This window comes from Dendroctonus ponderosae, unplaced genomic scaffold (genome assembly GCF_020466585.1).
Source record: "Dendroctonus ponderosae isolate FM_Combo_2020 unplaced genomic scaffold, Dpon_F_20191213v2 Dpon_F_20191213_464, whole genome shotgun sequence".
NCBI classification, from domain to species: Eukaryota; Metazoa; Arthropoda; class Insecta; order Coleoptera; family Curculionidae; genus Dendroctonus; species Dendroctonus ponderosae.
This window is the reverse complement of record NW_026018678.1, coordinates 1-16047: the sequence shown is the minus strand read 5'-3', so window position 1 is coordinate 16047 and position 16047 is coordinate 1. Positions and strand designations below refer to the sequence as shown.

The following is a 16047-nucleotide window of genomic DNA, read 5'->3' as shown; positions in this document are numbered from 1 at the left end:
CATTTATAGATTACGCCGGGCAACGTGCGAAAACGAGTCGCGGGCCGTTGCGACAAGAATTTTCCGTCGAAAATGCGTTCGGACAAGTATTGAATCGATTCAACTTAGCTTGAATCTTCTCGGCAACAATTGCAATAACTTTAAAACAGCTAATTAAGAAGATTTTAAATCGATTTAATAAAAATTTAAAAAAATCATAATTTTTTTGATTAATTTAAATAAATCAGCGATTTTTTATTTTTTTAATTGTATATACTTTCCTGACTGTGTTTCAATTCCAAATCAAAATCAATTCCTGGGCTTCAGTCATTTATTGTCTATTTATCAATTAAAATACGTTTCGGTGTATTTGGAGTGACTCCAAATATATGCCAAGGCTTAAAGTAGCAACAACGCTACACATAGAAACTGATGATGGTGGAAAACACCGAAACGTATTTTTATTTTTTTAATAAAAATAAATTTTTGTCCAACACTGCTTTGCATTTAAAATTCGTTCTTGCATTCTTTTTAAAAGCAGTTTGCAAAATTCTCATGGCCACATGCTTCCAAATTTTTTATCTCCTCTAATAATCGAAAAAATAATTTGCATCTAAAGCCATTCCAAGAAAATAGCACATTTCTTTACACTTTAAACAATGTTAACAGTTGGTTTCTATTTGATATAAAGGTTTTAATTGGCGACAAGCCAATAGACGACACTTCCGATCTATCCGATGTGGGATCAGATTGCGAAGAAGCGATCCAACCGACCACAACGCATACGCTATTAGTTCAATCGAAAAACATTATAGGAGGTGGAGGCGGAGGCAAAGCCAATGTGGAAGCTACTGATAATGGCGATCTTCTGAGCGAATCGTCGACGGATTCTGGTGTCAAGGAAGTGAATGGGAAAGAGCAAAAATCGTTCGATACTGCTGAAGCATTGAAAACCGATATTTCCTTGGATGATGATAGTAAGTAGTTTGAAACAGTTTGCTTGGATGGTTAAATACTTTTAATGTTTCTTCCAGACGTTGAAGATTCCTCCTTCCTGTCAGCTTATAGTAATACGGAAAAGGAGGCAGAATATACTGAAAGATTTGCTTCACTACCCAGGCAGATCTTGAAACCTTGTGAAAGCGAACCAAAGTAAGTCAAATTGAATTCATTAAGTCGTTTGATTTTTGAAGGCAAATACAATTGGATTTTTTGCAGCTGCAAACCAGCTGAAATTGAGCCAGTCAATGCAGATTCTGATGAAAATGGTGAATCCTACGAAGCCGACAGCGACTTTGAATTTATTGGTGAGTGATTGGCTGATGGCGCTAAAGAGAAGGAAAAAAAAGGCAGATATTTTAGGAGGCAGCTACACTAAGAAGGAAAAAGAGAAGTGGAGACATGCAGTGGAAATGAAAAACAATCCCTATTCCAAGGAAAGCATTGAGAGCAGGATAAAAAGGTCCAACAGTGCTGCTGGATCAATGTAAGTGTCTATGCAAAAATGTATTGTAAGATGCACTTGCCTAAGTAAAATTTGGATGTTTTGAGGCATAAATTATCAGAATTATTGATAAATGCTTTAAAATTCGAGCGTTGTTTCAAATGCGGGAAAAAATGAAAACATTCAACTCCTGAGAGAAACGAATCTGAAAGCTCCCAATGTGTTTACATGGGTTTAGGAATCGAAAACAGTAGTTTCAAGACTAGAACTTGCTAAAAAGCATCTGTAAAGCAGAATACCGCATTATTTACACGTTCGTTTATATTGTAATATTCGTTTAAAGAAAAATTTTAAATTCTCTGTTCTAATTCTGTGGAGTTTTAATCATTTGATGAAATGGAGGATGGAAACATCGATATCCTCCAACCATATAACTTTAAATCGTTGAGGACTGCAATATTTCTGAGAGAATATATTTTGCTTCAAAAGCACTTAATTGAAGTTCCTGTTACTTCCATCTTCATTGAGCTATGGCTGTTTATTTTACCGAATGTTTTTAGAAACCATTGCGATTGTTATTCACTCAGAATTGAATCAGCAACAATTTCGCAGCCAAAAAAGGGAAGATTTATTGAAAAAAAATATATTAACTGCTCAACAACATAAAGGCTGCGCCACCAATTTTGCAATAGCTGGATCTGGATAACTTCTGATTGCTGCACGCGATTTTATTGCTGTTTGAAGCCTTAAATAGTTAATTTTATTTTCTGTCGGTGTGGGATTTTTCGAAAATGTTGTACTTCAGGTAAACTTTCTACAGGGTGGAGAATGAAACAATGTAAAATTTCTCAAAATTCTTCTAATTGCACCAGCAAACGTTTTTGTCAATTTCAACGCCCGAGGCAGAAATATATCTCGAAACTGTTATGAAATTTGTTGTCCGTCAATTTCATTTACAGGAAAACCAAAAAAATCAACTATTTGGTGTTGCACTGATACAAATTTTCAAAAATCGAAGTTACTCAGATCAAAATTCTAATTCTAACAGTTATTCTAACAATTCGAGTGAAGTTTATTTTCAAACAATCGGTTCACTCATGCCACCATGTATATCGAATTTCTGCCTTAACTTGACTATAAAGGTTCAGCTTGCAGCTATAAAGCTTCAGTGAGCACCAGATTTTGAAAATCGGTCCGAAAACGAAAATTTTATCAGTTCAAGCCGAAAAGTGAATTTGTTGAGACCAGCCTGTAAATAAAAGAGGCAGGCGAAAAATTCAGATTCAGTTTTGAGATATAAGGCGGATCTTTATGCTTTTGATGTTGAAATTCAAAAAACACTTTTTTGTAGCAAGACAAACTTTCAGAGATGCTGCATAGTTTCATTTTCCACCGTGTATAAACTTTAGACAAAGCACACATTTTTTGCAAAAACGCACACCTACAGAAAAAGAACTGATCTACTTAAAGCTTTAAACAGCAATAAAATCGGTTGGAGCAAACAGCAGTTATCCAGTGGCAAAGTTGGTGCAAAGTTTAGGTAATATTGATATCGGTTCTAAGGTTCTAATGGGAACGAGTAGAACGTTCGATCAATTAATCCGAAAAACTTTTCTCAACACAGTGCAAAAAATGATTTAAAGAAATTACAATTTCTAGAAAAATCGCCACATTTTCAGTTGAATAACTTTCACTTTGCTTTTGATAAACCGTTATTTACAGGAATTTTAAGATTGAAGAATTTAAGAATTGAATCAAAGAATCGGTCCTTTTGTATTGAAGTTTGTAATTCTTTGCATTTTTCAAGCCTTTTCAAGGCTTCAAAGGTACATTTGGCCAAATGCACATTTGAAGGCTTGAAAAAGATAAAAAATTACACACTTCAATACAAAAGGACCGATTCTGTTATTCCATCCAGTGTGCACACACACAGTCCTATTATTATTAAGAATTGAAGTTTTTCATTGAAGAATTCAATTCAAATTCAAGAATTGGAAAAAATCATGATGTTGACCACAGAAAAAAACCGATATTGCATCCAAAGAGCAAAACATTGGTTCTCCTCATTAAATGTGCCTCTCACAAATCCCCCTTCATTTGAAACTTCTTTTAATACTCTGAAAGCCGTTTTGAGTGGAAGATTAAGAGGACAATACTGTAATCCATCCACGGAAGGTTGAGTACACATATCAAATAAATTAACCAATTGCATTTAATACCCAAGCCATTGAAAATGTTAATCTTATAGCCGATTCTGCATCAACGGTTTTTCTTAGAACATTGGCAGAAATCTGCTCATGTTCCAACACCAGTTGCTTGAAAAGTATTCACTTATGACAAGCATATATTTTGTTCATACAAGATATACAGGAGTGTTTACAACATTAGAGCAACATCCTATTTTGGGACGATGATTTTCAAAGGTTTCGCTCAGACTAGAGAGTTGCACCCAGAAGATTGCTGATTATTGGCTTATCGCATAACTTAACAATGGTAATCCTTCCAAGATTAACTTGGCTGTCGAGTAAGATGGAAAATGTTTAAAGAAAATATAATGGTGTCATTGTTTGCGATTGACTCTACACGTAGACACTTCAATGGTATTGACTACATCAAAATGTAGCTGATGCTAATCTATTGCCAGTGGTGGATAAGCCGCTTTCCCTTATGAATTAAGTCGCTAATTCGTCAAATGTTCGAAATATACATAAGACTTTTATCTAAACTGTGCATTTTATATGATCAACAATAAAACCCCTTTGGGTAATAAAACACAATTTGCATCAGATTAGGCGCATTATAGCATGTACATATTTTTTCACATGATATGTTCATGTGAACGCCAATGCTTCAACCATAACATATCACGATAGCATATGTGAGCGCGATTTAGACAACCGAATTTCACAATTTTTGAAATTTTTTAATTGATTTTTACAATAAGTCATTGAAGATAAGATTAAACGGGCGATGAGCATGACGATTGTAATTTAAATCACTATTGGCAGATTCAATTTCGCGGTCAGAACAATACAGGAAAACAAGACTAAATTGGTGTTGAAAAAAAGAAATAAAGGGTGCGGATTTAAGTGATCATGTCCAAAACACTAGTGGAAGTTTTTTCGCATGAGACGAAGAATCGTAATAGGCCGCACATGTAAGTGCATTGTTATTGTCTTTTTTAATACAATTTTTAGGTCATTTATATCTTCAAATTCTACTAATCTTGACCGTTAAGCACAGGAAAAAACACTATTTTCATTCTTCTTTCAAATAAGGATTGTCGCATTTTGTACTTCTCTTGGTTCGGGAATTTATTAAAAAAAAACAATCATAAGCGTTTATCAACTTTATAATTCCCGTTAATGTCAATAACAAATAAATATAAAGAGACAACATAGAAATAGACAAAAAGAGACAAGTGGGAGATTAAAATAGAAACACTCCTAACAGAAGACTCACAATTGAAGACAAATAATAAACTCAGTAAAAAACCGGTGTGCAATGGTGGAAAGGATAAATTGATTTTCAATTTGCATTTTCCACAGAAGAAAACACAGCAAAGCGCCAAAAGTGGCCTTGCGGAAACTTCCACACTAAATCGTGTTTAAAGACAACAGTTGTAACTAGAAAGTGTCGACTTTTCAGCCGTGCCGAACTCTTCGTGTAAACACTGGTTTGGACGCAAGAAAACACAAAAAACTGTTCACTTTTTGTCATCCAGTCCGTGTCGTGCCCGAAGGGCTCGGCATAACTTTCAATGGCAAATTTGCAACTTTAAACAAAAACAGACGTGACAGAAAAATAGAAAAAAATCATTTTATAATAGTCATATATTTTAATAGCAAATAAATACAAGAAAACAAGATAGAAATAGAAGAAAAGAGCCAAGTGGGCAATTCAGATAGAAACACTCCCAACAGATTACTCGCAATTCAGGAAAAATGATAAACTCAGTAAGAGATCGGTTTTAAGTGGTTTGAAGGACAAATTGAGCAAATCTGATAACAATAGCAAATAAGCGGGCAGTTTGAAAAAATCACTGCCATGGGAAAAAACTTTGAACCCAAATTGAACAGTTTAAGTGAAAATTGAAAAAACAATGTATCTGCCTCTTAAAACTTCCAGATTAAACGCTGTTTGCTCTTATATTCATTTTAACTTCACCTATATTCATTTCTACCTATATTCATTTTAATCTTCAATTTGACTCATTTGGTTTTAAGGAAAAAATTACAAACAATTACCCACAATTTTTTGTTGTCTAATAATTCAATTTCTTCTGACATTGAACATGTTCAACCTAGAAATCAACTGTTGTTGCAGATTTGGTCCAGACTACTATGCCAGACTAGCAAGCAAACCATCTGGAGGTGGAAGAAATGCCCAGGTAAGTCTAGCGAACCATATAAACCACCTGGAAGAAATCTCCACCTACTCCAGTTTACCCAGAAGTTTATACTCCCCTAAAAATTCCAGTAGAAACTTCGTACAAAATCCTCTACTACTTTTTCCTGAAAGTCCCAATTAACTGGGGGGTAGGATCAGACAAACGTTTCGTAGATTCTATTAAAAGGGCTTTAACCAGCTTATTTATAACTTTATTTTCCATTAGACTTAGCGCACAGCTACCTGTTACTGTTACGAAATAAACCGTTGGATCTGGTTGTTTTGTGTTTTGTTTTTGGTCTCATTCTTTCACCTTCTACTGGTTAGCATGGGAAAATTTTAATTTTCATCGTTGCACTTGCAAATGGATTGTGCATGAAATGTTTGGAATGCGATTCGAATTGTGTAAGTAAAAGGTGAAGGGGTTTTGGTCGATGTTGTATCAATAAAAGTTACTAAACTTAATGAATGTTCGGTTTACTAATAATTTACTGTGCATGCATGAACTGGGTTTTGTTAAGCTGTGGTTTGCGCAAAATGTTTCCCATTGAAAGAATAAGTAAAAGAAATGAAACTGCTGCAAAGGAAGTTAAAAATCATCGTTCTTCAAATTTATTTCGACGTCAGTTTTTTTCAGACAATATTCAGTAACTTGCTTCTAAAGGMCTTAAAGTTAGATGAATAACWGATGCATCTGTTAAGATAATATGGGACTAATTCAGATTCATGGACAYAAGAAACACCTCAATTTTTGGCGTTTATGCAGCTTGCTTTTAATCGATTYTTATAAGAAAATAACCAATATAATAATTAAGCTGWATACAAAAATTSTAGCGTTTTTATGTATTCTTAATAGTTTTAATTTCATAGTTTAGCAGTTTYRAAATTTAGAACATTAGAACAGAATTTTCTGTGATTTCTYAATGTAAAAATGTCTAGGGGTTTGAAATACCTAATTAACTTTAAGTATTATCAGSCAAAACAAGTGTGATTCCCAATTTGCAAGGGAAAAAATCTACGTCACTTGTTGCATGATATCTCATCTAACTCAATAGATATGATTAAATACCASTTTAACGCCTATTTCCAGATAAAATGCTTATTTAATCGATATTTATAATCAACGTTAAATGGTTGCTTTAGTCTGAAACTAGTGTGTGCCTGTTATTAATGTAAGTCATAGATAATTCGAGTTTTTTGAGTTGTTTTTTCCGGATATTCTCAACTAACCATTTCAACAGTTCTCGACTATTTCACTATTGTTTGTTAGGGTTGAGTTAACTCACTGCCAACAATCCAATGATTCATTTTTTATATCAATATTTGCATAAATGCTAGTCATTCACAACTCGACTTGATGAAGTTGGGCTTTCATCTGCACTTAATATTCTTTATAAAATCCGAAAAATTTGAATTTTTGTGCAATTCGCCAGTAATTATATTTTTACGACAGTTTTAATAATTGTTTACCCTGTGATAAACACTTGAACAATCTTATCATTTTAACAAACCTGTTGTTATATTTGTAGCGCTTCAAGATAAATTGTTCTTATCATTGGCAATTTTCGCGGAAATTTTAAAATTGTTGTTATTCAAAGCTCACCGCGAAATGAAATGAATCTATTATATAACCTATTATAGATCATTTTTATTTTTATTTAGCAACACTTTACTGCTCTTTTAAGAGAGAAACAGTAGAGTGCCAAAMGCAGCATTAAGGAAACTTTAAATYATTTTTAAAGGCCACAGTTGCAGCATTAAAGTGTCGGCTGTGAAGTTGTGCTGAACCTTTCGGAGGCGACACTGATTAAATCACAATGAGTAAAAAACTGGCCGTTTTAGGGTGTTTTCAACATCCGCGAAGGATTTGGCACAACTTTACAAGTTGTGCCGAGCCCTCTGGGCGCAACACTGGATGAAAACGCGCCAAAACAGTTTGAGAGTGTTTTTTGCATCCAAAATAATGTGAATAGCGCACAACTTTCAACTGTCGACTTTGAAGTTGTGCCAGAGCCTTCGGGCACGACACTGGTTTGTACGCAAGAAAACACTTCAAAATACAATTTTTTTACACAGAACTTAGCGATTTGAAAATTTTGAAGTTTGTTGAAAAACGATCTATTTTCTATAAAAACTGCATCTCGGAGAATTGCAATCGGTTAAGGTCGAAAATACGAGTTTGCGAACCAAATGCTTTGAATTAAACCGCGATTAATGTCGCGCATAAACAACGTCGACTTTAAATTATGTTTAAAGATCAAAGTTCCAACGTTAAAGTATTGGCTTTCCAATGTATCAATCAAAATCAATACGATACAATTCAAGTGTGGTTTAAATGCAATAAAACGTTCTTAAACTGCCCAGTTTTTAATGTTTTTTGTGATGTAGCAACTGTCGTATTGATCTCGAAACTTCGCCTTAAAACTGTGTTATGGAAATATAAAATACATATAAATAATATAAACTGGAGATCACAGTTGCTACGTTAAAGTGTGGCTTTTATAGTAGGATTTTTTGGCTTCTGCTGTTCAGTCAGTGTCTCGGCACAACTTTGGCTTTAAATCTTGTTTAAAGGCCAAATTCGTAAGGTTAAAGTGTCGGCTTTAAGATGTACTAAACTTCGTTTATAGCAGCGGTTTGGGTGCAAGAAAACATTCTTAAACTGCCCATTTTCAATGTTGGGATTTCGCCAGTTGGACACAACTTCCACATTAAACTGTGTTTATCGATCAAAGTCGCTTGGTTAAAGTTCGGGATTGAAACAAAAAAAAACTTTAAGCATGCCACTGGGTTGGGAAGCAAGAAAACACCCTTTAACTCCGAAAGGAACTTAAAATACTCCAGTTTTTCGTGTTCTTCCGTCCAACTAGGAGTTGCAAGTCAAAACTATCAAGTTTAAAGTTGTTCTGAGCCCCCTGTGGCTCGACACTGATTTGAACGCAATAAAACCAATTTTTCTTGAAGCGCAAAAATTAGTTGTAGGAGTTCATGATGGACAACCAAATGTGGCTGTTCTAAAGTTTGATGATAAAACATACGAAAATAAAAAACTCAAAAACGATTTTTGAAAAACACGAAGTTTTGATTTAAAATTAACTGGCAAAACCAATATAAGCAAATTAACTTTTAAATATCTGTGAAACTTTACACTAAAAGAGCCCTTAATAGTTATATAAAACTATGTCTAAGTCTAGCTTTTAAAATGTATCATTTTTAAACTTACATTAAACTTTTTTATGCATTTTTATTAGATATGCGGATGCTTATTATGCATGTTTTAAAAAGCATTACTTACGCGCCCACCCAACACCTTCATTAGGATCACTTTGGAATTATAACGCCCGTAATCCGATCATTTCATTGTAACTACTTACATTAAATGTAATACTGATACCCATATCGATTCATGCCATTAAACCTGTGACTAATCCAGCTAACCCCTCGCAGGTAAACGGTGTCGCTTGGCCTTCATCCGAACCATCAAGATCAAGAACTCCAAGTCCCCCGCCTGCTCTTCCCAAAGCAGCTCCCCCATCTCGAGCTCAAATCGTAACCGAAACCAGTCCCTTATCGGACGTGGTTGAAACTCCGGCATCATTTGAAGTTCCTCCGGAGCTTCCAAAAAGCCGCCCCCCTCTTCGGGTAACTGCTGAAGTTGACGGGATTCATCAAGCTTTGAAAGCAATAGTTATCCCATTGGAAGAAATGTCGCAGGCTACTTTCCATAATCATGTCAAAGCGGAGGTTTATAGGGCAGAAAATTCTTCCGCAGTAACTTCCGACTCTGAATTGAGTTTCGTTAACTTTTACGATGTGGAGCATTCGCAGATCGTCAGAAAATCGAAGAACGAAGACATTCATATACCGATTAAAGCGACACCGTTGGGAGTTTCATACAGGCCTATTGAAGATGGCAACGAAACTGTCCATCCTGGTGAGCAACTAGAGAATGGATATGGAGAAGATCACGTGGCTCGATCACGGGTTCTGTTCGGTGAAAATAAAGGGGAAAGCGGAAGTTTCGTAAAAGCTCCTCCAACAGTTAAGGCGCGCAATTTTGGGCAAGAAAGAGTTGCCCTAAGGAGACATTTAAGCGAATCCAGTTTGCTCGACGACTCATTCGATGCTCCCCCAAAAGTGATCCACCCGAAGAAAGATAATACGTTGATTTCCAAAATCTACAAAGACCCCAAAGTGAGGCTGTTTGCTTTGCACAGCCGAGAAGAAACGCCCTCCATGGAAGAGACTTATAATACATCATCCTTTAACAGCCATCGAAGCGTTGAGGCCAAAGAAATCCAAAGCGAAACATCTTCCATATACCTAAGCAAAGAGATATTGCATAGCTCTGATGATGGCTTAACATCGGAATATGACTCTGGAAAGACTGGAAGAATATCATTCTTCAGCTCTGAGGAAGACCTGCTGTCGCTAAACTCCGATTCAAGCCATGTAGTTGATACAAGAAATCACGCCATGGCATCAGGCGAACCACATTTCGATCACTACTACATGGCCAGTCCTCCTGCAACTCCCAGCACGAAGAAATTCATCTACGGATCTCAGGAGGATCTTCTCAGCTTGGAAGAAGTAACATGCATCCGCCCCAGGAAGGATAACACTCTAATTTCCAAGATATACCAAGATCCCAATGTGCGCAACTTCGCCTTGAAAACGCACAAAAACAAGCTTCCAGACTCACTCTCATCCAAACCCAAACAGAGGGAATCGCTCGACCACGCCTTCTCGGTGGAAACTCGTGGAAGAACTTCAAGCCATGCGTCTAGAGCTGCAATTAATTCGTCATCTTCAGCAGAAATTAGCCTGGAGATGCATCCAGAAGAACAGAATGCTGATCCTTCACTTTATGCCCACCAAGTGGACAATGTCGAGCATGAAGCTGTGGACTTGGATGTGGAAGAAATAGCGAAACGGCGTGTGGTTCGTCAGGCTTTAGGCAAATTTCAAAAGTCCGAAATTGAACCCAGGCAGGTTCAAATGCATCGGAATTCGTCGGTTGATGAATCGAATAGCGTCCGAGTTTCAGTACGGGAGTTGAAGAATAAGTTCGAAACCAATGATGTAAGTAAAGTTTTTAGGCGTCAGTTTTTTTTTGAAGCTCATTGAGGCTTGCTTGTTTTTTCAGTTTTTGGACAGTTTTTTAGTGAGTGAGAAAAAGGGCTTATAATCGTAGGTTTACTTCTTTGAAATAATTTTCTGTGCTTGCAAACAAGTACTGTAAATTTCCCACATAAAGAACTCCAATTTCAAATCACCCTGTAATATGAAGTTTAAAAAAAGGTTGATAATATGATCGTAATTTCTTACGAATTAAACTGGTCCCAATAAGTTGAACAAGTACATTTTAAAGATGGATTAATTTTCCTTATTTTTGTAAACCTAGGGAAACTTGAGTTATACCAAAGATTGACAATTTTTTGCGACGCCATATCTATTTCTTTATCACGACGCTCGTTGAACTCGCAACGTATTTTTTTCATTTCCTGAACAATTATCTGGGTTTTGTCGAAGTTTTATTATTTTACTTTTACATTTCTTTACAGGGTATATAATAATCCGTTACATAACATTTTACAGGGTGACTTCTTAATCAAAAAATCCGAAAATACAGCCAGTTAAAGGTGTGTGGTCAATAGATCATCAAACATGAAACTTGTGTTTTTCGGATTTTAGTCGTAATTTTTTTTCTGATGTGAATTTTATAGAGGTGGTTTGCTGGGCGCAGCAGCCACGTTTTGTTAATTTATAACAATTTCATTCAAATGATGATTAATTTCCCGCTTCCTTTTATGTAATTTATTTCATTTTTTTTCTATTCTAAGTAAATACTTTTGCATCAAAATTTCAAATTTCAGTGCTAGAAAATTGATGAGAATTAGAAAAAAGGTACAATAAAAGACACTTCGACAACTCAAATTTTCTTAATGCTAGTCCAAAACTGACATGTTTCGACTCATGCGTTGCCATTTTGAATACTTTTTTTCCACGATTATTTAAGCTAATAATTGTTGTTTTGTGCGTTTTTTCAGAACAATAATAAGCCAGTCGTGTCCAGTTTAACAGCCAGAAGTCTGTCGACACAAGTAAAGGCCGCTTTGAAGCGATGAGGATCAAGTCGTTGATGCCAAATAAAATCAAGAAATTATTATCTTAAGCATACTAAAAGGTGCCTTTAAGAGGAGAGTTTTATTGAAAAAATGTATATTTATGTTATTTAATTTTATTAGTAATGAATAAAGTCAGTTATTGTAAGTAAATGTATAATTAAATTTGTTAAATAAATATTATTTTTTACATGAAAACTGTGGCTCTTAAATTCCATTGTTAGCGTTGTTTATATAATGTAGTTTAACTTGAAAATCAGTCAAAAAACTCTGTTTTAAAGCAATACGATGAACTTCAACTATCATTTCGGATGTGGCTTTTCTTAAGCTTAGTGAAATATGATCTGGGCAGAAATTATACTGATTATTCATTTAATTCAATTTCTCAACTTACGGCAACAATAGAAAAATGTCGAGAATTCAATATTCTATTGCTGTAGTGTTTCTTGGATTACTAAAAGGCTTTAACTAACGTTAACTACTATGAAATGTTATTTGTGAGGTGGGAGAGCCTGAAACCGAATTTCCCTCACAATAATTCTTTACGAGAACAACATCGATAACTGGTAACCTTTCAGACTAAAGAAATAGAAATTTGCATTCTCTCTTCTGATCTATTGAGAATATACATTAAGAAAGGTATTAAATGGACGGAATGGAGGAAACCCAACTGCGAGCAAAAAATACAAACTTGTGATACGCAGACGATACAACGTTGAAAGCAGCAACAGTTTGATGACTGGTTCAAGTGAGAGTGACATCTGAAGAATGATAGGAACGTCCAAGTCCAAAAGTGCAATGAGTAGATAATCTGAGATTTCAATCGACTGTTTTATTAAAAATTCGCTAAAATGATGCAAATTCTGGTTTTTTCGTGTTTCGATATGGGAGTGAAACCTGAACAATTAAAGCAGTGGACTTAAGAAGAATTGATGCATGAGCAGGGCACAGATCGAGCTAGTAAATCTTAAAAAAATTGAATATTCAGAATAAACTCTCATCCAGTTGCAGACATCCTGAGGTTTTTTGAATCTGAAGAGTTTGATGTTTTCAGAAAACGTAAAGAGACGAAGGTAAGAAGGGCGCTCACCAATCCTATGGCCTGATCAGATTTGAAAAATATAGAAACAATAAGTTCCATTGAAAAAGTGAATTATCACGATGCGCAGTAATGAGAGAACAACCACAGACACTGTTTAAACATTGGCAGCAAACTTTTTTTAAAATTGAATTACACGTTAGTATAAGAAATTGTATGTCGTTTTATAGATCTTTTTTCTTTCGCGTAGCACCATTACTTGATGGTTTTGCGCATTAGTATTAAAGTGTTTTTTTATAATTAATAGCAACTTTTTTTCAATTATTATAAAACTAAATACATTAAAAGTGTATATTTGAAAATACTTACTAATTGGATAAATAACTTCGTTAGACTTCAAACTACTAAAGTTACAATTTTATAAATAATACTTCTAAACTTTAAATATGTTGTTAGACATTTTTAAAGCCAAAAACCAAGTAATCATGACCAAAACTCAATATAAAAAAATCCAGTTCAAAGACCAAAAAAGTGTTTCGAAAAATGTGAGTAACGTGCTTTTTGAAATTTTGGACAATTTCTGTTGGAGACTGTCTTCTATATGCGAATTAAAAACGGATTTTAAACTCTGAAAAAATGTTGAAGCACTTCTTCAATTGGATGTTTGATGATTTCACTGATGAATGACCAGAAAATAACACTAAAATTAAACACCTTATATTTCATAAGAAAAATATGACAGTTAGCGCCAAATTCAGCTTCTTGCAGTCCTCACCGAAATGAATTAGATTGATTCATCGCTGCATATTAACCAATGACCTCACCTCGCATTCTTAGACCAGTAAGCTTACCTGATCATTAAGAGCTTTAATCAAATAAATTAGACTTTCAAAAATTTTAATACCCTCAAACAAACTTATTGATTCTTACATAAAAAAAATCGCACAGTTTTTCAAATTCAACCCTTAAAATAACCAAGAAAATCGAGTCAAATCACATAGATAACTGAGGTTGAGCACACACATGCACACATACTATTTGGTGGGCAGCAAGAAGGTCTACCAGATGAACGTCACAGAAAAGCAAGGTAAAGAAGGTAAACCATCGAATGGTTTATACCAAATGGAAGACAGTGCAACTGGTAGCGTTAAGGTAGAAAGTTGCAGTTGAGCAGCGCGAGTAAATGAACTGTTAAATTCCCATTTAAAAATAAAAAACGAACCTTTAACAACAAACACCGTGGATTAATTATTATTCGTTAATTAAATTAGTAACTTGTGAACAGTGGGTGTTACAGTGTGATGTCATTGATGATATAATGTGGCATTTAAGTTTATTTACGTTGGTGATCTCGATCGCTAATTGCTTCGCGCAAAATGGGTGAGTAAATTTTCAAAAAACGCATTTTGCTTAATGTGCTTTGATCCTTAAATTGCTCAAAGGAAAAACTTATTTTATTTCCGCAAAACCTGGCAAAGCGTTGAAAAAACCCGCGAATTAATTTAATTAAGCATTGTTTGAGCACAAAAAACAAAACCCAGTCATTGTCATCAAACATGTGAATATCGCTTTCCCTTTTGCAAAATGAAGGAGCGGGATGGTTCACTTTCTTTTCGCCAGATTAATTGCACTATTGAGCTCAATTCTTAGCAGTATTTATGCACATTTTCCAATACATTGAAAGCTGAATTTTTTCCACTTTTATATAAATGCAAAACTGTTTACAGTTGAAAATGTAACAGGATTATGAAATGCATGCGAATAAATCTCGAGCAAAACAATTCCGTTAGAAGAAACCGGCATTCCTATGTGAAAGTCCAATTATGCGGAATGTAACAACTGAACCCTGAAGTTTTTTTCAGTTTATGCAATAATTTATTGTTAATATGCAGAAATGCAGACATCTGATGTTTTAAGAGTCAGACTCATCAAACATTTGTTCAATATTCTCAATGAATAAGTGTGCAAATATTCGCGCAAATGATCGAGTTCCTTTTCCTGTCCATTTATGGAACGACTATAAGAGCTATTTGCGTTACTTCAGGTGCGCGAATAAATTGAAAACTGCTGGTTTGGGATATAAAATGATTTATCGAGAACGAAGAGTATTTCAAGCAACTAGACAAAACAGTTTTGATAATAATACTAGTTCTTGAATTGAAAAATATCCAAACAACCAAAAAAGTAAACATTTAAAATGGTTATTGATTCGAGATTTTGGAGAAATTGTGGCTTGAATTTTTAAATTGTTATTTCCACTTCGAATGTATACGAGTAGATAATAATAAACGTGTCTTTATAGTTCTTCACCTTTGAGAATAGAAGAATTCTGCAATTCAAGACACTTCAGGGTCTACCGACCAAATATTTATTTAAATTAGTGCGGGCTATGACACACAAAACAGCCCGATGTAAGTCCAACAGACTTTATCTCTTTAGCTACAAAGAACCATCTTTTAATGACTAATTATGTGTGTAGAAACTGCTGTATTTAAAATGAATCTAACACAATCGCAATTTTTTATGTTAATTTACTTGTGCGCTCATTTTCATTGAATCAGTACGGAAATGAAATTTGCAAACCTCGCATATTCAACAATTAACCGTCTAGTTCTTAAAGAAACCGAGTTCGCATCAAATTAATTTTCCATTCCACATGTGTGTAGGATTTGTAGGAACCAGGAAAAGTCGGCGATTCAAACATATCAATCACTAGATTGCAGGTTGAGCGTCAAATGTATCAGCGTAGGACTGAAGTTCGCTTAATTATGCAAAATTATGCAAGCAATGCTAGAATAGGATGATGGCCAAGAAAATATACTAATAAAAATGAAAGTTTATCCTTTTTTGTAGGCCTGAAATAATCGACCTGTGTGGGCCTGAAGAATTACGCAAATGGTTCCTGCTATCGAATTCATTTGAGATGAGTCTTAAATCGAACTAAATTGAAACTGATGAGTTTTGGGCGTTTAGGCCATTGAGCAAAGGGATTTCTTCCTAACGTTTCGCAAACAAGGGTGCTTTACATCCCCAGAGGTGTTTCGCTCGAGAGCTTGCAGTTGGCTGAAGTA

At 34.9% G+C, this 16047-nt stretch overlaps 1 protein-coding gene across 1 annotated transcript; it reads left to right on the top strand.

Annotated features, from left to right (window-relative positions):
• Positions 1-520: 520 nt before the first annotated feature.
• On the top strand, positions 521-12135 carry LOC125504401 (the record flags this gene model as incomplete). Its single annotated transcript, XM_048666288.1, has 7 exons — positions 521-956; positions 1014-1131; positions 1198-1286; positions 1342-1465; positions 5750-5813; positions 9260-10894; positions 11863-12135. Coding segments are annotated over 7 exons (2544 nt in total), but the record flags the coding sequence as incomplete, so codon positions are not given.
• Positions 12136-16047: the final 3912 nt, after the last annotated feature.